The sequence below is a fragment of the Rhea americana genome, unplaced genomic scaffold, assembly GCF_003343005.1.
Source record: "Rhea americana isolate MKP2758 unplaced genomic scaffold, rheAme1 scaffold_173, whole genome shotgun sequence".
Lineage (NCBI taxonomy): Eukaryota > Metazoa > Chordata > Aves > Rheiformes > Rheidae > Rhea > Rhea americana.
In genome coordinates this window covers 742,748-769,435 of record NW_028185850.1, presented here as the reverse complement: position 1 = coordinate 769,435, position 26,688 = coordinate 742,748, and the positions used below count along the sequence as shown (strand labels likewise).

General features: G+C 35.4%; 1 protein-coding gene across 1 annotated transcript in view; it reads left to right on the top strand.

The window, feature by feature from the left end:
• The window catches only part of STRN (striatin), a 70,482-nt gene that overhangs the window by 20,348 nt on the left and 23,446 nt on the right, over nt 1-26,688 (top strand). The window contains exons 4-11 of the mRNA XM_085301190.1: nt 682-755; nt 3,949-4,027; nt 5,306-5,470; nt 16,439-16,574; nt 18,697-18,832; nt 22,685-22,795; nt 25,059-25,145; nt 25,710-25,853. Coding sequence (XP_085157316.1) covers nt 682-755; nt 3,949-4,027; nt 5,306-5,470; nt 16,439-16,574; nt 18,697-18,832; nt 22,685-22,795; nt 25,059-25,145; nt 25,710-25,853 — 932 coding nt within the window. The remainder of the gene's footprint in view (nt 1-681; nt 756-3,948; nt 4,028-5,305; nt 5,471-16,438; nt 16,575-18,696; nt 18,833-22,684; nt 22,796-25,058; nt 25,146-25,709; nt 25,854-26,688) is intronic.

Below are 26,688 nucleotides of genomic sequence, written 5' to 3'. Positions count from 1 at the left end.
TTTGGCTGAAATCAATCATACAGTCAACAGTTATTGTGTATGTGTGAGAAGGAATTAACAGAGAAAATGCACAAGGCTCTCTTCGTCTCAGTTTTTCTCTGTTACTGTATTAAAAAGACTTCCCGTTTATTGTGATGAATCTTTCTTAGTAACTTAAATGTTCATTTGTAATGCTATACTACTGTGGCATTGTTGTGTGTGCCTAAAAGTCTGTACGCACTGACTCTGCAAGATGAAGCTTTTCAAATCAAAAGGCCTTTCTCTTTTTGTAGTTACTTTTACTGTTATCGTATAGCATGATCTCTGGGGTTTACTACAATATTACTTCTATAGACTAATTTGGAAGAAAAAATTTTCAAGCCTGGTCAGGCAGCAGTGTAATAGCTGTGAGAAACTTTCAGGTGTGTGTGTGTGTGTGTGTGTATATACACATGTGTACATATATGTATGTGTGTATATATATATATATACACGTGTGTATTTGTGTGTGTGTGTGTATAGTTCTGCTGAAATTACTTCATTTCTTAAAATTTGTTGTTTTGTTTTGTCTTGTCTTTTTTGTTGTAGCCTAGAAAGGAGGAATGGCTTTTTTCAATGAGGACAGATGACATTTATGATCTACAGATATCCTTTAAATGTGCTAATAGATTGCCTTGTTTTTATTTTTTTATTTTCTTTCAGGGCTAAATATCACAAACTAAAATATGGCACAGAACTGAATCAGGGAGACATGAAGCCACCAAACTATGATTCTGGTAAGAATTTATTGAAAATGAGRTTGTTGCTGATGTAAAAGCTTAACTATGGTTTGTGCAAGATATAATTAATAAAGGTCATATTTTACCGTTATAAGATGCAGATATTAACAATGCAGTTTGCTACCTCTTAAGATTGTTAATGGTAGAATGAATATTAAAAATATCTAAAATCAGATATATCTATAATACTCTAAAAGTCTCTTAATCAAATTAATTTAGTTTTAAAAAAAGAAAAAGAAACCCTTACWGCTTTTGAAGCGAGTGGTCTTCCTCTTGCTCGGTCATGTGTATGAGTATTTTGGATCAGGGAGGTACTGCATTTATAGCTATAAGAATCTTTTATATTTATGAATAATTCTTCAGATGAAAAAGTTAACAGCAGTGGACATGCAGTATATACTACATGATTGTTTAATTACCTCAACAGGATTCCTGGAAAAAAATTCATGATACATGCACRTAATAAAATATGAATTAAAAAGAAGTGCAAATCTGAGATTAGGCAATTTATTTATAAAGTTACAGTGACCATTGGAAATGCATGCAACAAACTTCAGTGATGTACTGTGACAGGGCAACTTCTGACCTCAATTTCTGGAAAGCATACTTGTTTCTCCAGAGACTGCATCTCCTGCTTTAGAAAAATAGATTTTTAAGCCTGAAACAGCAGGTATTAGGAACTGGAATTACTTCCTTTCTTACTTCGCTCTACCTTCTGTGCCTGCTTTCAGGAAAAAAAGGAAGGGGGTATGAGAGTATTGGTAGGGGTCAAGCCCTTGAGAAGGAGGAGAAAGAGCAGGTGATATCCCCCCACAAATTCTGGTGCCCTGAAACTGCTGCTACAGGAACAGTACCAGAACCACCAATGCATGAAGGAAGAATTTAGACAGTCTGCAGATTTCAACACTTGTCATTTGGTTTGTGAAAAGGATGACCAGGTTTACTGTCATAGTTAACTCTTTATCTCATTGGATTCAAAATATGATTAAAAAAAAAAAAAAGCCAACTGATGAAATTTTACATCAGGCTTTTCCTGTCCAAGATATACTGAAGTTTTGAGGAATTTTTTTTTTCCTATTCATATCAAAGTCATCTTCTGAACTGAAGAAGTCATTTAATGTAGTGTTACTCAAGTGGCAGACCCCATCTGTATCTGGATCACAAACAAACTTTGTCCTGATCATGCCAAGATCATGTTCCTTGTTTTTTATTTTCTCAGGATGCAGCTATAGCCTGTTGCCCAAGGTTTCAGCTGAGAAAGCATAATGCAAGGCCTGGATTACCCAGCAGAGCTGGTGCCAATGAACTACTCCAAAGTGAACATTAGTGAAATTAGTTTGTTAAAACTACATTATGCTGATCTGTCCCATTGCATTCTATGTGTAGCTATCAGAAATGTACATTTTTGCTCTGTATCGAWTCTACAATGATTAAATATGCAGATTTAAGAGGGTGATTTTGTTATCATGCTCCTTTGGAGTTGTCCTCAGCAGATACTTGTCTTTTTCCCCCAACTTCTCCTTACCCAGTCAGGAAAAAATGTTGAAATGTTCTTAACAAGACTTCCAAGTGGGTCCTGGTTGTTGGTCTTCTCTATGATCTCTTGGGGAGCCTAGTGATACAGKTCTGAAGGAGGAGTTTAATCTTCTGATTAAAGGATTTCATTTTTCTCTCTCTCATGAGATCACCTGTCATTATATGCTCGTATCGCAGGTGCATTCATTCTCATCTGTAAACCACTGTTGTTATGAGCTGTCACTAGTTTTGAGGAGACTAAGCAGAAGAGAATTCTTAGCTGTTTTCAACCTTAACAGTGCTTTTGGAAGAAAGGTTTTCACTTTCAAAGGGAATTTTAGATCAGATTTGTCTCAGTCTTGTTTTAGCTCTTATGTAGTGTGAGCTTTGACAGTTGTGCACTAGGTCCAGCTGTGCTCAGTTGTGTTCAAAAGATCATTGTGCAATTGATTATTTCCCACAGTTGCTATTGAATGGATTTGTGAATTTGAGGTGGATAGAATTCATATGATTCACTTACAAAATTTCATATAAAATCTCCGTAGGAATTTTGATTAATCTTTGACAGCTTCTTTGGTATTTAATTCAAATTTTTTGAAGAAAAATGACTTCTCAGTAATGCAGAATAACTGTCCTATATCACATATCATCAGGTTATTCATAGGATTACAACACAGGTTTTTCTAGTTCTCTGGTTTATGCAATAAGACTGTTCCTCCTTTAATGTTTGGAACGCAAGGATTTCAAATTTTGTGGAGTCTTCTGTAGATAGTAAACCAAGATCTTTTATCTTGGAAAGCATATGCTTATATTTGTAATCCTCTCTCCTGGAAAACAAACAAACAAAGCAAAACCATCATATAATATGAAACTGTATATGGGATAAATCCTGTAGCTGTTGGTAGCTGGCCTTCAGATTTTTTTTTTTCCGGAACAGCCACATGATTTTTTTGTGTGTGTATTTTCACAGAACAGTTTTATTTGGATCCATGTTTGTGGTTGTGGAAAATGTAGTGAAAATTTGTTCAGCAGCTTATCAGGCTAAAAAAGCAAACAAGCAAACAAACTCTGCTGTATTTTTTTTTCTTTATTCTACAAAAGTAATACAAATATGGATAAACAAGGTTGATGTAAGTAGGTCTGACAGGTACACGTTATATGGTAAAAACATGTTATATGGTGAAATATTAAGGAGATTGGTTGGATAATAAAGCTTGTAAACAGATACTGTAGCAGTTGCAGTGGATATTGTTAACAGTTAAAAGATGCTTGTGTTCAAACTTAAGTTTTATGAGCAGCAATCATATTGAAAGGTTAATTCAAGTACAGAATTCCAAATTGTTCATATGATTGTATTCACTTAAAGAAAAGAGTAAGTTGGGGATTTCTGCTTTGGGTGTGAGATAGAAAGRAAGACACTGGTGACTTACAGAGCTTGTTGTCATATAGTAGGAGGTACCAGACAAACTGTTGCATATAAGTAGTACTATAATTATATTTATTGTGTATGTGTGTGTGTTCTTTATTTTTTGATTGATTTTTGACATTTTTTTATTATTAAACCATTCTTAATAATTCTAAGGCAAGCTACATTTCTCTTTTTAGTTGGATGGGCATCTTCTTTAAAAGTAGAACAAGGAAAAGAAAATATTTATAATTAATTAATCTTTTCCAGATGAAGGGAATGAAACAGAGATTCAACCACAACCAAACAGTCAGCTAATATGGAAACAAGGACGACAGCTGCTAAGACAGTAAGTATTGAAAAAGGAGTTGAACAAAGAATGAAAGGAAAGAATCTGTCAATGGAATRTGATGATGGTGACGTTTGATTTTTCCATTAGATTTTTTTTCAAGAAAAGTTAGTATGATGGAGTTCATTCACCTTTTGCCAAATTTTCCTTTTTTTAAAAAAAAAAAAATTAATGTTTCAGAACTTCAAAAGAGAAATCTTGTCAAATGAAAAACACCCAATCTTGCTTGCTTTCCATTCACAAAGTACAATAAAACAATATGCTTGGGAGAATAAGTGGATGATGAGACTTTTTTCCAATTCTTTTTGCAATTAAAACCAAATCAGAATGCAGAAGTAATTCTCTTTAGAACCATTTAGAATAAAAATAAGTGGAGTCAAGGAGGGATGAATTCTCTATTTTAGCTTGCTGTAGGTGCACAAAACACTGTTACCCAGAAGGTTAGACTAGAAGAATCTTTTGTTTTCTWATTTACAGTTCTTGTCATTGAAGCAGATGTCTTAGACTAGATTGGTTTTGGAACTATGACCATAATGAATTATTCACTTTCAAAGAACTTAGTCATGCTCTTTTGTTCTTTTGCTCAGTTACATCCCTTAGTTTAATTTAAAGAGATCTCTTTGTAGGACAGTAGCAGTACTGCATCTTCTACTCTGTAAGTCAGTCTTCCCGTGCATRTTTCTCATTTCCTAGGCTGATAGTCAGATTTGGTCAGCTTCCAATCAGGTAGCAAAAGGACAAATGAATATTCTCAGAATAAGAAAATGGCAAGACTAAATTTATATCAAACTTTATGTGTTATAAATAACAATCTTTTTTGTTGTAACTACAGAATTTGTTAGTTTTTCAGGCTTTAAATAATAGTTTTCTAAGGAATAATCTGACACTTTTTTTTTGCTTCATGTTTAGTTTCTATGTATTGAAGAATAAAATGGCTATGTTGTATATAGAACTGTAGTAATTTTTGTAAACTGGTAAATGTTTTAATTGAAAGTACTTTTCCATCAATTTTAGTAAATGAACGTATTGTATAACCTCTGACTGCTAGGCTCTTTGAATTTTTTTTTTATTTTTTTTCTCCCTCAGAGACTGTAGAGACTGGTACTGCAAGAGACAAACCCTCTGCAGCTGGCACAGGATGATTTATTAGCATGTTTCATTAGCACAGCACCATACCAAGCTAAGGAACTGAAGAAGAGTTTAGAGAGTTTATATTTATGGATTTCATTAAATAGCTSGGATATGCATGGAAGATTACCATGATTTCTGTTCCTACAGGTACCTACAAGAAGTGGGCTACACTGACACAATATTGGATGTGAAGTCAAAACGGGTACGAGCTTTGTTGGGCCTCTCAAGTGATGCTTCAGAGAAGGAAAACAGAAATCAAGAGCCAATGGTAAATGGCACAGAGGGCCAGATTAAAGAAAACGCAATGATTGGGTAAGCATTAGAAACGACAGCATTATCTTTGTGCATAAATGCAATTAATGGTGTAGAACTAATTTTTGTTTACTGAGAAGATTTCAGGACTCTTTCCTAATTAGAGATTAGAATATTTTTGCCTAATTTTATTACATCAGGTAATAAGTTGGATGCAGCACCTCTCTTAAGATTCATAGATCAAAAGCAGTGTGTTTTTTTTTCAGTTGGATGGCAGCACAAAGGGAAGTCAAGCCTCTCTGTGGTACAGTTGCTAAATGATTAGAGATCAGTGTTGTTTCAATAACAGCTTTTCTGTTGTTTTCCAGCTTTGCTGGAAACCTTGCTCTGTAGATTACCGGCTTTGCAATTCTGGTATGTACTGACTTTGACATGATAATGTCCATCAGGTAGAGGATTTTTTTTTTTTGATAAAATCTGAAAGACATTCACTTGTAAATTTCTAATACCTGGAAGTTCTCAGTTTTCCACTAATGGGTATACGTATGCAAATCTGGCTGAAAAGAAAGATATTAATCTGTATTCTAAAAATATTTCTAATACTACCAAAYGTTAGTCAAAGAGAGTAAAAGCTTGTTGTGCTTACATTTGCTTTTAAGTAATGTTGAATATATAAAACCTTTTTTTTTTCCATTTTCTTTTCTATGCAAAAAAAAAAAGTGGGGAAATTTAAATCTGTAACTTACTGTAGAGGCTTCAGGAAGCCATTCCATATGTTCTTTTATTGTTTTAAGATATTGTAGTTATAAAACTTGAAAAATGATACAGAAGTTTTGGTCCAAACAGTATGGGAGGTTCCTGTTCCCAATAGTTTGTACTGTCATCAACATGCCATCAGCACAGTTTCCCTTGAAGATTCTCCYTCCTTTCTCTTTTTCTTTTCTATACTAATGTGGCAGAACTCATACTGTTACAGGATACATTCTGTCTTTTCAAAAGTATTTGCAAAATTTCATTATACTCAGTTACAGTGACTGCAGGGCAATATGTTATATAAGGGCAGAAATTCATTGTTATGTAATTAAATTTAATGCTGTGTAAAATGTGAASGTATGAGAAAACCTCCAAGCTATTAGAACATACTGTGCTGCTACATAGTTGACAAGCCATGTCCCTTATGTGGGTGAGCTTTTATTTTGAAGGAGTGCTTGATAGATTACAATAACAATTTTAGTTCTATATCTGGTGAAAAAATGATTTCTTCTCAGGGGAAGTARCCAAATAAAGCTCCTGTTCTTTTTCTTATGCTTGAAAATTGAAATTTTATTGAAATGTGCTTACTTTGGTTTGAAAAAGATGGAGATTTATAAAGAAGTTATGTGATGGATGAAATGATTGGACAGTGGAGTTGAGATAGCAGTTTTGAATACACCTGCTTTTTTCCCCATATTCTTGCTTTCTGACTAGATGGTAAGTTTAACACTTGTAGTCTACTGTATGGCAGAGGATATTCACTGATGCAGAAAAGTCAGTTTTCCTTCCATTGTTGCTGTACAAGATTGTCAGCTACAAGGCTATTAAGGCATACACAAACTTTTGTTTTTGTCTCACTGGTAATACATAAGGTGGCAGACAGTATTAGAAAGCTAGGGGGAACATCCTGATACACAGTATGTGTGAGACATRGCTTCAGGGTTTTACAATGAAAGATTTTTCAAGTGATCTTGTTCAACCTAGTCATGTCAGTCTTTTTTGACTGTTTTGAGTTTATGAGTATCAACTGAGATATCTTTTTCTGAAAAGAAAAAATTGAGATTTTTATATTTAAAAAAAAATCACTGGAAAAGATGAATCTAAGACTAACTTTAAATGTTATGATTTTTCTGGCTATTTTAATACACATTTGGATCATCTTTTTGAATTTTTAGTGCAGAAGGCATTCCACAACTTTCTTCCTAGCAGAGACTGCCTATTATTTCACAGCTGTTTCATCTTGGGCTAGTAGATGATGTAAAATTTTATACTTCACTATTTTTGTGGTATATGGCATTATTTACTTTCTCTCAGCTGCATTATCATTTGCCTCTGAGATTTTACAGTGCAGCTTTATGGCAGATTGGAAATCAGAAAGGGGATGAGATACTGTTCTCAGCTCATACTTAYCTATTTCCTGTCTAACCTATCATTAGCATTACTTAAGGATATATAGGCCAGCTTCTTTCTGTGGTTTATCAGTATTGAATAGATGTCTAAGATTTAAGGCATGTGATTCTCACTCCTGATTCCAGCTGGAATTCTTGCTGAGTGTTTAGAACTTCTTCAGCTCATCATCTGAGCATGTACTTTCTTACCTTGTTGGCAGAAGTGGGGAAAATTCAGGTGGCCCAGCTTGCTTGAGGAAAGATCATTCTGTAAAGCAACATCACTAGYTTTAGACTGCTTCTCATGGAGGGAGAAAACGTTAACAGTTCTTCAGCAGCCTCTTGTTATTTCTGGTGTACACGAAAAGGGTAAAGAGGATTGGGGTCACAGCAAGCTTGGAAGTTTAGAAGGTGAATAAAGAACAAGTCTCTGAAATTTGGTAGCGACAGAAAGGGAAAGCTATGGTGAGAGACTGGAAGAACAGGAAGAAAATCACAGCTTTAGTGTAGTCTCCAAAAGGTTAACGGCATGTGTGGGTTCGCCAGGATCACTGGACATTGGGACAGCTGCAAAGTAAAATGCAGATGGAAGACATAGGCTGTGACTGTACAAACAGTGATGCTCTTTGTATGAGAAAGCTTTCCTACTACAATAGAACCATATGAACTGCTGAAACCAAGGCAATTTGGCAAATTTTGTAGTTCAAAACCTTTAATGTAGAAAACCTTCATATCGAATACCTGCTGCGTGGAAGTAATGGTCAACCTGAGGATGTTTTAATTGTCTTTGAAGAACACAGTTCAGGGCAAAATATAATGCATGGAAATGAGTCTAGTTTAACAATGAATATCTGTGTTAATGAGAGGAAATGCAGCACACAAAACATTGCTGATTCGATTGGTCTTGGGAGAAATACATAATACCGTAAACCCAGACTGGACTGCAGGTTTCATAAGTCCGATTTTTAAAAGAATATGTGCATGGAAGGGAAAATGTGAGGAAGTGGACTAAATGGAATGAAGAAAGAGAAAGTTTGTGGATGAGACACAAATAAAAACAAGTCAATAGGAATTTGGAAAGAATGTGGGCGAATGTGATGGAGAAAACCTATCAGAGTGGAAAAAATAGCACAGTGAAGAACAGAAGGGAAAAAAGGATACAATGATGTGTTTCAGGAACATAGTGCACATTAGGCTTATGTATTCATAAAAATTTCTTCATATAGGAATGTGAATTATAGAAGGAACAGATTGGCTGAACTCCTACCATATGACTGGAAAGCTCATTCGATAAATTCTGAAAAAAGTAAAAAATGATATTTCATGCTGCCATATGGTTATCTCTTTGTGAGTTGAGAGGGGACAACAGAAAAGGGGAGCAAATTTTCCATTTTGCTTTGAATATCATTACTGGTAATCAACTAATACCTTCTCAATGAAATTAAAGTGGTGGAAAAACAAAACACCAAAGAGCTGACATAGTTTGGATCTTCTGATTCTAGCAGAGTTTCTGTGCTGGCCCATCAAGCTGTTTATGGTGATTGCTGCTGCTACTTGACCTCAGCAATATCACTGAYCTACTGCTGAGCTCTCAGATGCACATTTTTTTGAAATGCTGTTATTTAAGGGTTAGTGCTGGCTTTAGTCCTCTGATCAAGGGCTGTGTGAAGTATATACTTCTTGGCAGGTAGAGAGGATATTCCTCTTCCSCTCAATTCTCTGCTTTCTCTTATGGATTTCAGTGGAAAAAGTCTGCTCTACTAGTACTTGCGTACTTCCTTTAGCACCCAGGACCTGGTATGTGGTGTACTTATTGACAATAAGCAGAGTCTGCTTTTAGGAGAGACTTGTGAGAATGTTTGGTTATTGTCAATATTGTCAAGCTGCTGCTGTTTACTTCAGCATCTAGAAGCTTACAGCCTTGCTACTGCAGGGCAAATACTCAGGACAATAATCTTTATTTACAGCAGATGAAATGTAACTCCCAATTCTGCTAGTCTGGAGTTAAGAAAATTGATCTCCATTTGATCTCCCCTCAGTTTAATGTTGGATATCTTAGAAGGTTGTGTTTACATTAGTAACCTTTTTTTTTTTAACCACTTTAGTTATCTTTTCTTTGGTACCGACTACTTGTTACATGATAATTCTTCAAATCCAACTCAAATTCTTTTCTTTCTATTAGGTAAAGTAGCTTCAGTCTTTGTGTGTTACTGCTACACCTGTAGCCAAATACTTGTATTCTTACACTACCTATTTATTTGCTGATGTACAGATCCTCATGAAAACTTTAGCACTCAAGACATCATGTGGATTTCGAATGTGCCCTGGAAGATTTTGATTCCATAAATGAAACATTATTTTGATAACCTGACATAGATATAGCCCTGTTTCCACTTATTTCATGGAATTTAAAGGCGATCTCTTTTCAGTTTCTTCAAATCAGCTCACTTGCATTACAACAGATAAGTACCACTTGGCATGATTGGACTCAAAACTACATACTAAAATAATAACTTTACATTAACAGTTGAAATTCTTAACACCTGCAGTGACAGGAATGGGTCCTTTCCCCAGCAAATTTGAACACAAATGAAAGCCACCTCTAAATGTCAGTTGTAACTTTGAAAACATGAGAGTATTTAAGTACCTTCAGTTCATCTATTACCTCATTTTTGATTGCTTCACCTTCTTGACCGAGACTAAAGAGTCAGTTTAGTTCGTCTTCTGAAGGTATGTATTTGAGTACTGCTTGATAGGAGTAAAAGAAAATCTAATGAAGCGATACAACTGGAAAGGAACAAGAAAATACTAAGCCTGTATTATAAACACATGTGCATATGTATATGTAAAAACATTATGGATAAATTATCTGAGCTCTTGCTAAGAGTTTGATTAGAAGGCTTTTTAAATAGCCAATAGAAACTTTTTAAAGAAAAATTAAGCCTGATTGAAATATCAGTCTCTATCTAAAACTGATCTCCTGCCTTTCCTCCCCTGCCGTGGAACCACATATTGTTTCTGTGGTGTATATTTTACTTGAGCAGAAAACCAACAAACCTCAAGTAAAGTATTTGAGAGCAAATCTCAAGATGTTTTCAGAGATTAGAATTAAACATTTTGAGACACTATCTTTCTCATAAACAATAAATCATTCCAGTTGAGACTTTAGCAAGTGAACATCTTTTTACACTAGAAGACCCTGAATAACTCTTGCTTCCCTAAATCTTATTAACACTGACACATTTAATGAAACTGCTGCATACTGGCTGATGAATGTGTATAGTCTTATGAATGTTGTGTGTTTACTCACTTATAAAATGGTTTATTGGAAAAAGATCTTTGACTTTAATAACTGGAGGTATTAAAGAGAAAGATATCCAGAATAGTGTGCAAGCCTAAAATACTAAATTAGAAAAAAATGTGAAATCTATTTGCCTTTTTTCCTTTATTGCTGTTTTCCCACCTTTTTGCCTTGTGTCCTTACCTCTATCTTGCAGTGACCTAATCAGTGTTTCAAAGATAACTGGTTTTGGCCAGACCTAGATGCATTGAACAGATGCATTGAAGCCGAAAAAAGATTAGATAAATTGGAGATTTATGTGAAGAAAGTAGCACCAGTGACAGCGYTCTTCACTTCATTGGCACAGATCTATGGCTTAAGGGGCTGAAAACTGCTTCTTGGAAATGTCACATAAGACTCGTAGCTCAGGAGTGGGGAGGAAGATGCGGAAAAGTTGTGCAATAGGAGAAAGAGAAGCAAAGAGAGGGGAGGTAGATGAAGAAATAACTTCTGAAAGTTACTTCAGTTCTTCCAATAGTGATGTTTTTTATATTTTTATTTAGGGGGAAAAAAAAGCTTATCTGACATAGTTTAGTTATCTGATTAGATTTGGTAAGATGAGTGACCTTTCCTTTTAAAGTAGCATTCCTTAACAATTGCGGTTTACATCCAAACCATTTTGTAAGTGTTGTTTACCAGTCGTAGTATGTATTGCGCTGGTTCTTGTGTTGTGTGGTGTGAATTCCTAAGAAGTTTCAAAAAGATTCTGACAGACTGTCTGGCCTGTTCAGTGTTTATCTTGTGTGTAAATTTTGATGCTTGTAAGTGTCCAGCAGTTTCTGAATTGGTAATTTGGTATTTTCCATACTGCATTATGAAATATTTTGCACAGCATTTAAAATTCCTCAAAGTATTTCTTAAAGGCAGTTGTCATTGAAAAGAAACAATTTGAATTTGCATGCATGTATTTATTKTACAGTTTGAAAGAGGTAACTCAATTAGCCACACAGAAAAGACTGTATTAAAACATGAAATAACAAAATTCTATGAGAAATTAATAAAAATTGTGACCTTGCACTAACACATGGTTTGATGGTGGGAGGAAATTAAGCCAGCAAAAATGGCTCAAGAAAGAGTAACTTGTGTTGCTGTTTAAAGTATGAAGCAGACCACAGACAAAAAGGCAGACCACAGACAAAAAGAGACATTTGAAAACTGGGGAGAGGCACCATGGCAGCACATGTGTATAACCGGTGTGTCGCGCAGCATCTTTGCGGTGCGTTAGAGTAGCTCTTGAAATAGTGGGCCAGGGCAGTCCTTTTCCTGGACGGGCCCCCAGAAATATTTCCCAAGCAAAGTTCAACCTGTATTTATTTAACTTTATATTGTGGTATTTCTTCCTGCTTTTGAATTTATCAATAAAATCTGTTGTTATTTAAGATAACTTGTGTTTCTCTTGGATGGGAGAAAAAATAGCCCTGTACTCATTCCTTTGGGAGAGCGGGTAGGACCAAAGCAGTTCACGGCTCTGTGGCCGGGCAGTTCACAGAGGAATTTATGAATATTCTCTGGACATTACAACATATGTTCTCCTGAGAGTTAGTATGGGGACTGGAAAAGACAAAAACAGAAATACTGAATGTGTTGGTTATGAAGAAAATACTTGCCTGTAATATGGCTATAGTCCCAAGTTAAAACCTGATTTTACAGTATAAAATGCCCTGATTGTGTTAGAACAGGAAGGCTATCAATAATATGATGGCTTAATTGCCAGATAACTTACAGGAAAAGTGAATTTATTACGGTTTCTAATTTTTTTTGCAGTCAAAACCAGGATTTATGTTAAGCTCCTAATATTAAATTTTGAGAGCCAATTGGATGCTGCTTGTTTTGTAAAGCTGCTAATATTKGGATGTGAGGGCCAACTGGATTTAATGCAAAATACTTTATCTTGAGCCATATGACTGTAGGGCAGAAAATGAAGAGTTGGCTGCATGGGCTGCTGAGGGCCAGATCCACAAGTGTGTTAAACAGTATATGTAGAAATCATGTTGCTTTGATCTCATGGGAAGAGATTATGATTATTTTTAATTCTAAGGGGGCCAGGGAGTTAAGACAAAACTGAGTAACTGAACATCCTGTAAAGTACAAATTAAAGTGAGATTTTTGGGGCAGTCATAGCTGCAGCAAATTCTGGCAACCTCATCCTCCTGAGGAGAAAAGTACTCATGTGATTTCAGGAGGTTTATATTGCTTTAAAGGAGGTAAAAGTGAGGAACAGTGGATAGGGATTCAGAACAAATAGCTGATGAGCGCAGCGTGAACAAAGTCCAGTCCATATTAGGCTGTTGAGGGATAACTGCTTTGGCAGCTTCTGTAGCTGCTCCCACTGTCTGGGGTTTCTGACTCCTTCTCCCCCTAGTTTTTCTTTGTACAGTGTGGCTGGGGAAGAAGGGAAGAGCACTGCCAAAGTTCTCGCCCTTTGAAAGTGCTCTCCCCTACGTAGGTTTGGATTCAGGACAGTTCAGTGAATCTCCTTGAATTTGCAGGAGTCCCAGCATCTTACTGTAGTCTTGCACCACTCATGCCTGTGATATGACAGTTCCCGCACCAGTTACCACCTTGAATCCCCAGGTTCTTTGAACCTGTTTAAATTTTTTTTTCCTTAGTATTCTAGACTACAAGAKCCCTGGAACTGATATTTTTTTCTAATATGCATTTTAAAGTAATTTCTTACACTGCTTTATCTGTGAATGTTTTTGCCACTTCTGCACATCTTCAGTTGCGTTGTGAATGACCTGTAACAGAAGCAAACTAAACAACTGGAAAATAATGAAACGGGCAAGCTTCACCTCGCTGTCAAAGTACATAACCAGATTAAGTCTAGGCATTTTCTGTGATACAGGTTACAGTATTCTTGAGTATTGCTTTTGACAGTAATATCTAAAATATGTTATGTACCACTAAAGGATGAAAAATACCTAGATAGAGCATTATGAGTTACTTTTGTTAGACTGTTAAATATATTAGGGTCTGATATAGGTAATCAACCTATGAGCTTGAAGCTTTTTTCTCCTGTAGAASCTGGTTGAAATAGTCTGTCACTTCTGTTTTCTTCTTGTATTCCTTCAAGCTTTCTTGGAAATTATGCCTTTTGTGGTACTGTGCTGACTTTGTGCATTTTAGTTCTGTACAGGAGTTTTGAAATACATGATTAGCTACTATGTTTCCCAGTACATAAAATACCTCCCCCCCCCCCCATATTAAAGAAGATGTACAAAATTCAGTATATATCCTGTGCACTGAAGTATGTAATAATTAATATGATAGTTGAATTCAGACTAGTTACTTAAAGAAGATACAAACTTTTCTTTGTGGTAGTCACTTTGAACTTCAGTGTGACAGCCTGCTGTAAAATCAAATGAGTGTATAAGTAATCTGGATATGAATTATTGCAAATACTTGGTACTGTAGAAGGATATTTGGTTCTTAACAACAAGTTCTATAAACTAAAACTTTTTTCTACATTTAGTATTGATTCATATATAGCTATTTATTGTATTGTGTCTCTGATAGTTGCCAAAGTGGATCGGCAACCAGGATATTCTTAAATGGCAGATTCCTAAATAACAACAGCAAAATACACATGAGAAAACAAATATAATTGTAGAAAGAAATCTAAGTCTGCTAAAAGTTGACCAGGACACACACAATCTGTTTAAAAATCAAGAAGTTAGTTAAGTGAAGCACACTGCAAGTTTTATTGGAAGCAGCAACAATCCTGTAGGATTTCTATGAAAATGTACATTATTGCAACAGATTCATGAGGTGTTACGATCTGCCAATGTAATGATTACTTAAGGAAAAAGAGAACAGTATTATGGCATTTTTTCAGGTTTGTCATAGAAACAGGAAGCATAAAATACTTCMAGGAGCAAGGCAAATTGAAAGTATGTTTGAGATTATTCTCATCTGAGGTAAGATACAGGAAAGTGAAAGGAAGAATCTCAGTAAAACCAGTGACCATGAAAAGATACAGTACATCATGTTGTGTTATGTTGATGGCACAGAACTGCTGTGTATCTGTAATTTCAAATGGAAAATTAAATCCTCCTAGGAATTTTTTCCCATGAATAGATGAATGCAGAAAGGGTAGGAGGACAGCTTKTCTGAAAAAGATACAGACATACCAGAGCTATGAAGAAGCTGCTCCTGCTCCTGCTACTTGGAGCTAACTGAGCAGAGACTTTGTAAAGAAGGGAGTGTTATGGATATCACACCTGATTGTGCACCGCAGCTTTTGCCCTTGAGTCTTTCCTGTAATAAGCCTTTGAAAAATATTACGAAGGAACGCTGCAATCAGTGGGCAAGGGACAGATAATCAGGTATTTACACTGTAGGGAGTTAAAAAGGCCGTCTGTTACTGTGTGCTCTTGGCAGCTGAGCAAACCTTTCTGGAGTGGGTCATAGCTGAAGGGAAATGGAGCAGTAGCAAGGCACTTGGTAATTACCAAATAAGGATGACTGTGCAAAACAAGTTAGAACTACAGTTCTGAAAAGAGAGAGACTTCTGTGGTTTCAGTGGTTGTGAAAACCAAGATGACGTGCATTTAGTGATGAACTGTGAAAAACAGACTGCTGGTTAAAGGTAAGAAAACTGTAAAGTCTGTTCTCTCTCTCTCTCTCTCTCTCTCTTTTTTTTTTTTTTTTTAATTTTTTTACATATAAAGAATATACAAGGTTTCCCTAAAGTCCTTAGTACAATAAAAGCTCAATTAAAGCTTTGAGGGATTGGTGAAGAGGTGTATCTTACAGAAAGCATAATACCTGTTGTTGATTTTAGGATTGCTTTAATTGTACATTCACCAGTGTTTTTTTTAATAATGGTTACAATCTTACTTCTTGGGTTCTTCCTCTTCAGTTGTTAATGAGACAACCCTTCTGGCTCCTGTCCTGGAGACACTGACTGAATTACTGCCAGTGCTGACAATCATRACTTTACCCAACCTCCCTTCCCTCACTGTATTTGTTTAATGTTAACATCTCCTTAAACGTTATTTAGTCACTTATGAAATATTTCCATTATATTGTTTTATAGAGGCAAATTTTACATGTCTCAGAAGTTAATGAGTGACAGGCGTAAAGTCCAATGTTTCCCAACAGGATGGGGAATATCACAGGTAGCAGCAGCAAAACCTTGCTATACCCTGACACACAACGTGGGAGGTCAGCTAGTAACTGTAGCTGATGTCCTTGCTGCTGTAGCTTTCAGTGATGATGTATCAATATTGATACTGCTTTTGGACAAATATCAGATGGTTAGTGCTTTAAAATGCATCAAAATTTGAAGTGCCTATACTGGGAATTGCAGCTGGATTAAGATAAACTGTTGGTTGTAATAAGGTAATTTATGGATAATGTTGTCCATCCCCCTACCACCCCTAAATCCGCAAACATTGTTACCTGTTGTAATCCATTTTTACCTGTATGCTTATTTTAATCTCCTATGTTGTTGGACGTTATAAAACAGAACAGATTGGTAAATGCAAAAGTGACTTCATTCTGATTTCTTTTTAACTCATAGTGGTGGTGGTTGTTCTTGTTTAGGAAACCAGAACTGACTGACTCTGCCTCTCTGCTAGAGACCTTCAAATTTCTTGAAAATGCAGCTGCAGACTTCAGTGATGAAGAAGATGAAGAAGATATTGAAGGAAGAGAGAAAACAATCATTGATACCTCAACAGTGAGTGGAAAAAATAATTGAAAATGTTGCGAAGAACAGGAAAAGTGTGAGATTAATAAGATGCCTGTTTGTAAAGTATGTTACTGTGTTTGTACAGGTGCGCATCCTTAATGCATCTTTATGGTGATCTGTCCAAGCTTGTGTGCATAAGAACAGATTTACATGCATTTCTGAGTTTGTGCATACAAATTAAACTCATTTACCTATATTGCATTTTTAAGTTTGCAATGACAGATTAAAAAACATTTTTAATTGTCCTTCTGCTCTTCCATATTGCTTAGTATTTTTGATAGGCATCATATACAACTTCTAAGTTACCAGTTTTCTTATATTACCATATTTTTTTAATAATTATTATTTTATACAATTTTCAGCTTACTTCGGGGGTATTGTTTGTAATGCTGCATATCAAAATGTATTATAACTTGAATATTTATATAAATATAACTGAATATTTAAGATGACTTGTAGAAATTTCTGCTTGCAGAGCCCAGAACTGAAATACCAGATTTCGCTTTAGGTAGCTTGTGAAAGGAAGCATAACAAGAAAAATACTAACATATAAATAATCAACTTCTTTATTTGTTCAGTCAAATGGCTAATACTCCCCCATGACATATGATTTGCAAAATAACTTGGTCATATAACCAGATAAAATTATTACTAGTTGCATACTCTCAGTATGTGATTTTATTCTGTTCTTTTCAAAATTATTATTTATTCAATGAGTTATGTATCTTAATTGAAGCTGGTATCTGAGTTATGATGAAAGTTAAATGATGATCAATTTTAGAGTTTTTAAAGACAATCTTTTGTAAACTTGTTCCCACCATACATGGACTGTGAACGAATGTCTTAGACTTTCTGTAAAAGCATCTATATATTCAATATGCCAGACACAGCAATTAAGTTTAATTTTTAGTATTTTTTCAGGTCTTGAAATTGGGTCTCTGTATTTAGAGGAAACAGCCATTCCTCCTCATGAACTATGGGATATTGTCCATATATTGAACTCTTGTGGGACTTACCAAGATTCCAAGTCAAAATGTGGTGGTGACTGTTACTTTTTTTTCTTTCCTAGAAGTGTAAAATTTTTACCGCAGATTTCAGCGGCATCACTTCATGTATTAGTTAAATAACCATAAGGCAGACAGTCCCTCTTGATCATTGGGGAAAAGCAAATTAAGTATGCTATTAGGTCCTTCATTAAAATATTTAGTTTTTAATCAACTACCAAGTTAGCTTTTGAATTAGTAAGGAATATGCAGTTTAAGCATGGAAGCAGCATATTTAAATAACAGTAATATCTGAGGAATTATTCAGAATGGAATGATTTTTGCCAAAACTGAGCAAATCAGCACTTGGCAATGTTGCTTTTCCCCTACCCCGCCACCCCCATGGTCTCCTGCCATCTTGGTCTGTAAGTGGAATAATTTCAGAGTAAAAGAATTTAAAAGGCTGTTCTCAGAGAACTGGAGCCTATTTTGCTTTGCTCAAGTCATTCAGAAACGTTCTGTATACATTTTTATATCTATTAAAAGAGAGTTTGTATTTTTTTTGGATTAAAAAGATTAATGGTCTGTGTCAGTGTGGATATACCCTATTGAGATTGAGTGTTGGTGGTTCTTGATGGTAACATGATGAGAGGCAATGKGCACAAACTGAAAATTCTACAGGAATTCTAGTTGAACAGGAAATTCTAGCTGAGCATAAGAAAGATACCACTATGAAGGTAGTTGAACACTGGAACAGGTTGCCCAGAAAGGCTCTGGCATCTCCATCCTTGGAGGTAATCAAAGCCTGACTAGCACTGTCTTGCGCAACCTGGCTTTAGGAGAGCCTGCTTGAGCAGTGGGGTTGGACCAGATGCTCTCCAGAGCTACCTGCCAACCTAAGTTATTCTATGATTCTGTTACAGGAGAAAAATCTACGGATGATTTCATTTTGACTTTAAATTTGAACAAAATCTGTATGCATATTCTAGATTTGCTTATTAATATATGCTTTTCTGCTTCCTCAACTTTGTGTTAGAATTTTGTGCAAGAGAGGAGATAACACTGCTAGGTACAAAGATGTGCTTTTAGTTTCGTTGAACTTTTTCCCTCTCTTGCTGACCTTTCAGATTGTGAGGAAGAGAGTACTGTCTGACAGCAGTGAAGACAGAGATACGGAAGAAGCTTTGAAAGAGTTTGACTTTTTGGTTACCTCAGATGAAGGTGATGGAGAATCAAGAAGTTCAGGAGATGGAACAGACTGGGGTAAGGCAGCGTAATGGATTGTTCCAGGAGGGGAGAAAAAATGTGCTAAGCACAGAGTTGACTGATTGTGATCTTTGTCAAAATGGCAGCACCTTTTGAGTATCTCTACAGCAAATCCTTCATTGGCAGACTGAAATCCTCTTGGTGTAACATCCTCGTTTTCCTGTATACTATTTTTATGCCAAAATTGTGAGGTTTATGCTTCTAGTCATCTTGCCTTTTTTGCCTCTTATTCTAAAGAGGCAGATAGAATTGAATTTATTGAGTAGAATTTCAGTGTGTTTTTCAATGATCAGTGCTAATGAAGGACTYTAAAGCTATGTTTTGTAATTACGAGCATGAAAGATAATTTGTCCTTCTGCTTCCTCCCACTTTGATACAGAGAGTAATATGAGTCATAAAGACTGAATTAGTTGTACTCTATTCATATGTTAGCAGTTTTGGCAATATGATCTATTGGGTTACTTGGATTTTCTTTTATAAGGTAGCAAATGTATATATTTTTAAGCCCTCTAGTCAAAAAGAGAGAACAGTTTGGGAAATTTCTGTGTCCTTAATATCCTGCATTCCAGGTTGCCAGGATCCACTTTACCTTGGCATAACTTTTCTTCATAAGCCCCCTGTATAGGGAAGGGAAGAAGGAAGAAAACTGTGATTAAATCTTCTGGTGGGAAGTTGCTTCTTCCTTAAGCTTCTCTGGAAAGTGTTACATGTAAGGGGGCCCAGATGGGGCTATGGAAGATGAATGGGGGATTGTCAGGGTAGCTATGGCTCTCAGGTGGATTAACAGCTCTGAGATTCTGTATTTCACTGAAATTACCAGCTCATGGTTGGACCCCAATTATTGCTCAGAGTGGTGTAGCCTCTCTATTTGGGAGGATAACATTTCAATATCTTTAGGAGTCAGTAGTCTGTTCCCCAAATACATTTAAGGATGTTATTCTTCAGTAAAAATCTGGTTTACTAGAATCTGGTTCTAGAATCTAGTTTACTGAAACTAAGTTTTTCTAGTATTTCTTCTCTTAAAATTTTATCAACTTACTCTTGGTAAGTGCAGCTGTTGCTTGTATTACTGAAATGTTAGTATGTCAACAGGAGCTTTTTTGTTCTTACGTAAATTCACACATCTAATCTGTTTTTGCTTTCATTGATGACAGCTGAGTACAAATCAGCAAAAATCTAACATTAAAAAGGTACTGTCATGGAAATTAATAGTTTTGTTTCTAGAAATGTTAAGACCTCTTTCTGAGTTATAACAATTTATGTTTTTAAATTACTTCTATTTTACAACCTATGTCTTTAATGGTAGTGGTCTATGAAAATAACCTTCTSCAAGGAACTGCTGTTATGAATCACTTACATCAATTTCATTTAAAAGAAACTCTTATATGTAGCRTAGGAGAGAGCAATATTAGTTATTGAAGATAAAAACAAACAGAGGAAGTCTTTGCTTCATTTTTGATTCTAAGGAATATTGATTGATCATAGTAATCTGTGGCACTCATTTAACTCTAAAGAGCCTTCAAAGTGTCCAGTTGATTTTTAACCGTAAAGCCTTTTTACAGGAGTTCAGGAGCCACTTTGTGAAATTGAATAGAACCTGTGGGATAYGCAGAAAGTATCCTGGGATATTCTACAGAAAATGAAGTTCTGGAGTAGTTTCCTGACAACAGTGCTACCTATTATAAATCCATCTGAATTTTTTGTTGAAGAAAGCAAAAAATTTTATCTAGCTGAGGAGGAAAAACATGATCAAAACTTCTAACCTGGTCACTGAAGCAATTGTTTTTTCCTCACAAACATTACCCTTTTGAATTCCTCGTCACACAGTTTTTGATCATTAGTGGTACTTAATTAGACATAGATTAAGAGGACAYGACTTAGTCCACAGACTTTTCAGGAGTTTCTCTTCAGTTTATTAATACGTCTCTAAAAATGCTTGAAGACTTTGAGTCTTGAATTAATTTGTCATTCCTGAGTATAGGATCATAAACTATCACTGCAAGGTTCAAAAGGATCTTTATTCAGTCCAGTTTCCTGCACAAGCAGGTCCATTTACAGCAGGTGCTCTGGGCTTTGTTTAAGTTTTGAATAGCTCCAAGAATGGAGAACCCGCAAACTCTTGGGGCCCTCTTCCAGTGCAACTTGTGTGTTGCCTTCTATATTTCTGTGGTGCATGTCTGAGCAGAATCTGGCTCTCCCTCTCCCTCCCTCTTCCTCCCCCCTCAAATTGCAGCTACCAATTAGGTAGTTGCAGGCAGCAATGAGATCCCTTTTTTGCCATTGTATCTTAAGGCTGAACACAGTTCTCAGCTTCTCCTTGTACATCATCTGCTCCAGCCTTCTTAACCATCTTAGTTGCCTGCCACTGGACTTGCTACAGTAGGTCAATACTCTGTTACACATATAAGGCTCCCCTATATAAGAAATGTTATACTGGATACAATACTGCAGATGCGGTCTTACAAGTGCTAAATAGAGAGGAATGATGACTCTGGTCACCCTGCTGGCTTCAYGCTTGTTAATACAGCTCAGCATGTGGCTGGTTGCCTTTACTGCAAGGGCACGCTGCTGACTCCTGTTCAGTTTGTTGTTGGATAGGACCAYTAATTATTTTTCTGCAAAGCTGCTGTCTGACCAGTCAGCCCCCAGAATAACCCATCTCTGTTTTTRTATCTGCAATCCAAATGTGATGATTCTGTCAGTTTATGACTGGTAGTGGTGTGCTTCCTCTGCAGAATTTTTAATATCCTTACTGCATATTATTCTGAAGATAAGTTTATTATTGTTTATATTTTAGAACAGCTGGAATAGTTTAATGTGCAAAACAAACTTTATCTAAAGCATGAAGAATTAATATTTAAATAGTAAGTATAAGGTTGAGATCTTAAACAGGAAAATAAAGCAAAAAGATAATGCATTTTAAAAAATGCATAGCTGTAATGGTCATGAAAATAAATATATGCAAAAAAAATGTATTATCTCCCACTTTTCAGATGTAAATTATTTTTCTAAGCTACAGTCTGAGACTGCAGAACAGTCTTTCCATATACAGAGAAAAAGCATTGGAAGTTTGAATTTCAGTAGCACCCTTTGTTCAAAAAATCACTGAATACCATACTCTTGGAAGAAAACTTCTTGTTTGTATCATGCTGCAGGGGAAGCAAATTGAGAGAGAGATTTAAAAAAAAAAATCTTTTATTTTTTAATCTAGATCTTCTGTCCATGTCATTAGGCACGTTGTTGAGTTTGTGTATTTTTTCAAAGACTAATAACTCAGACTTTTCCCCCTTTTGTGAAATTTCGTGGCTGTAATACTTTAAGATTTTATTCAAAGTTTGGTGAAATGTGTACTATTTTCAGAAATTATTAAATATACTGCTGCTTTGTAAAATGACGCACAAAGCGTCATTTTGCAAGGCTGTAGTACATTTGTAAAATGTAGCACAAAGACAATGAAATTAAAATTTCAAATGTAGTGACACAGCATCCATATTGTAAAGTTATGTTGACCRGTAACATAATTGCTGCCTGTAGATGTAATTCATTTTCTGAAGGAAAGAATATGCTGCAAAATATTTCCTGATTTATTGTAAAATAAATGTTGCCTAAATTTATGAACTGATATGTATTTGGCTATAGAGACTAGATGTAAGAAATTTCATCTGAAAATTCAAAGCAAATGAAAGTGGAATACAAGTAGCAGTTTTACAGCTTTCACAAGCTTCGTGCTATTTCTATCTGCTTAAAATAAAAGACAAATGCCATTGACAGCAGCTGTTACCTCCTTCAGTGGAGATCACATGGTGACATTATTGAAAAAGGATGTTTCATTTGTTTCACTTTGTTTAGAAAAGGAAGACCAGTGTCTCATGCCTGAAGCCTGGAATGTGGACCAGGGAGTAATAACCAAACTCAAGGAACAATACAAAAAGGAGCGCAAGGGGAAAAAGGGGGTGAAGAGTAAGTGGAAAACATTGCACCTTAAAATCATAAATCCCACGTCTTTCACACCCTTAATTCTATCTCTCTTTCAATGTTTTCCTAAAATTACTTACTCTTTTACTTTGCTGCTCCTGACTGCTTTCCTGTTCACCAGTTCTCAGGGGTTGAAATTAATGATAGTCAATCAAGTTACCTGATAAATAGTGGATAAGATACAACTTCCTCCAACCAGATATTGGATTAATTCAAAATGATTGCTTTGAACATGGATTGTGCTTTTATTATGTAAAATGCATTGGTTCAATACATCTATTTCACATTTTAATTTAGAGAATTTCAGAACTCTATCTTAGAAAAATGCCAGTTTCACAGGAGGCAGTTTGAAATCTGGTGTGTAAATAAAAGAACAACTCAAACTGGCTTGAGTATCGTTTAGATGACAGAGGGAGAAAACAGGTTAATTTCTACCCCTGCTTATACTTAACATTCACAACATGGAAGTCATGCTCTCATCATAATTCCTTATGCAGGGCTCGAAATAGGAAGCAACTCTGATCATCAGTTTATTTGCAAATCACAGGATTTATTTATCAACTTTTTTGTGTGGGACTAATCTTTAAAAATGCTGGGTATTTTATCCAAACAAACAGCTGTGATCAGTATCTGAAATACAGTTTCTAGCCCTGTATTACAGTTTTTGTTTCTTGAAACACAAATCCATTTTATAAGAACAATGTTTTTGATTAAGTAAGCCTTAAAACCTTCTTGAACTCAGTGTTTAAAATGAAACACTGTATTCACAACTATATTTCAAACATTTAGCCATGCTGAGAATTCATGTGTGAATGATGTAATTTAAAAATACTGCACATAGCTCAGTAAGAAATTTGAGGGATATTTCTCCCTTTGTGGGAAGATGCTTATTAACATGAAGGAGATTCTCACTTAAAAAGAGACATGCAGACCAATGCTAAGATGTCAGCTTCTCGCATTGTTTGAGGCTGACTTACTTTGTTACTCTTTATATTTAATTGATGCTAAATATGATAACTTACTGCTCAGCAGTTGAAATTAAGTTGCTGAARTTACACTATCAATTATACAAACTAAACCTCCATTTTTTAAAAAGTAAATCATCACATATCTTAATTAAATTCATCAAGTGATAACAACAATATCTTTGTCGTGTTTGGAATCCTTTAAATTACTTGAAGATGTTGCAAGTCTGGCAAGAAGTTGAGCTGGTCGACAAGAGTGTTAATGTTTCACAAAATCAATTCAAAATTTTTTTATAGTTAAGATAGAAGGCATACCATTATATGACTTCAATGCAGATTACTTTTATAACTTCTTGTCTGTGATTTTTAAAGAATGCGGATATGCTATGTTGTGCCAGGGTGAATAGATGTAGAGTTAACTTAGTAGAAATACTTTAATCAAGTTATTGAAATGATACTCTTGAAGAGCTATTGAGTACACTTTGTCTTTGATAATGAAGTTGATATTTAATTGTTAATATAGACCTAGGTATTATTGGAACTTTTATCAAATATTTATGAGGAAAATACCTGATGTAAGGCAACATTGGACATCCACTGTTCTTTCATGAAGATAAATAACTGCTCAGCACACTTACAGTACATTTTTGGATGGAGGTTTGATCTTGGGACATCAAATGGTTTACCACAGTATGGAAATTAAGCATCTTTCCATGGACAAACCATCGTTGGAAGGGCATCAGTGCAGAAAAATCAGGATGAATCACAACCTAAAATCACCTATTCGTGATATTGCACATAGTGAAGAAGAGTGTGAGGAAGTCTGGKGAAAAAGAAGGGACTAAATATTGTGACATTAAATTGTACAAAGTATGTTTTTATAATTTTTTAATATGATCATAAATGGTATTTAGACAGTGAACTGCTTCTAAGTAAAATACTGTGTTTTATATAAAGCAGATATTGTAGTAAAACAATCTTGCAAAATCTTACTTACTGTTTTCCTGAATCAAGTAATATTTTCTGACAGACAAATTTAGTTGATTAATCATCATTATGGTTAGGGTGAGCAAAGCAGAGTTTGCAGCTGCATTAGTAAACTTACGATTTTGCAAGGCTGTAGTAAACACTCCTGTGAAGTAGTTTAATAAGAGCATACATATGTTAGAGTACACTTCTGTCTTAGAGCTGCTTAAAAATAGCTGTATTATTTACTGGTCTAGGAAAAAACATAATGGACTATGGGTAAGACATTTTCCCATTCTTAATTAAACTTACAACAGGAAAAACTACCGAAGATATGTTTCAGCCTCAATCCTATATAAAACAGTCAAAACAGGGATGTGGGAAAATGATGGAGCAAAGTACAGGTAAGTGTCAAGGGCATGGATCTTCACCATACGTAGCTTCAGGAAGTAGGCCAGTGAACCCAGTTGCATTTRTAGTATAATATAACTGCCATAATTTTTTTAGATTATGTAGTTCCACAGTACTACACTACTGCACAAATAAATTTATCATATTGTCATAAGAATATACTTCACAAAGTATCTGATACACAAATTTTGAAATATTCACAAATGTTTGTGCTTGCTTTGGAAGAGTAAATATTTTAATAATCATTTTGGTGCTGTGACTCAATTCGAGGCATTTCAGGCAGCTTTTCATGCAAATAGTGGAATGAGATTATAAATGTGGGGAAAATTGTACATTCACAATTCTCAGTTGCTTCCATCACTTTCTTTTCAAGAAACTCATTTCATGCTGGATGATTAGTTACTGCCTAAAGTAGGAGCTCATTAGTTTTTCTGTGGTGATACTGTAATACAAGGTAGGATCCATAGTTGCATGTGCTGCTGTAGCATATTTGTTGTGATAAGTAGCATTGTTCTGAATTATGCATAAACCATTTTACTTTTTGTTTTTCTGGTTAGGGCCCAACAGGTCAAAGCTGCAAGATATGCTTGCAAACTTGAGAGATGTTGATGATCTGCCTTCATTACAGCCATCTGTTGCACCTTCTTCCAGGCCAAGTAGCTCAAGGCTCATTGAACATGAGATAAACAGGACAGATGAAGGCAAGTATTTAAAATGTATATACACCTTTTTAAAGTGTAGATGTTTGTAGCTACAGCTGCTTAAAGATTATCTTCTGTCTAAGACTTCTATGGTACTTTACAAATACTTATTCAGTGTTACGTGTTCTATCTAAGTGGGATAAACGGCATTCCCTTAACTCCCTTCCAGTCATTACTGGGAAAGTAAAGATGCCTAGGTAAAGCTTTGACTGAAAGTCTTTGAACACAGAGGAGAAGGACCTACTTACTACTTGGTGGCTCTGTAATACGGAGATCTGAAGTTATTTGCCGTGTTCATATTCAGGTCTGCCAGAGTCAGGTGTAGAGCATAATTTCTCAAGACATTAGAGCATCTGTTTTCCTTTCCATGCCCATAATACAATTTATGTTTACATACGTTTATATGTGTGTGTGTATGTGTATATAGGAATAGGGGTGTGTGTGTGTGTGTGTGTGTGTATATATTTTATAGTATGTTAAAGTAGAAAGATAAAGAAGCTTTTCAAGTAAACATGCAGGCAGGTGGGCATAGCTTGTAAATGCACATGGAGACTTTATCAAGGATCTTTCAGAAGAATATATACAATTTACTSATACATTAATTCCCATAATCTGTTCCAAAAATTCTCATAGTAGCTAAGTCCAGCTATGGAAAGCTATCCATCTTTACAGTATTTTGTCTCAAATGTGGCATGTGATCCCTTACCTTCATCCATATTACCTCTGTAAGTTGTTAATTCATGTATCTGATTCAGCATTTGAATTGTCTTAATATGCAGCAAAATAAAATAAATATATTAGGATATATTAATTTGTAAAAGACCRTATCCTGCAT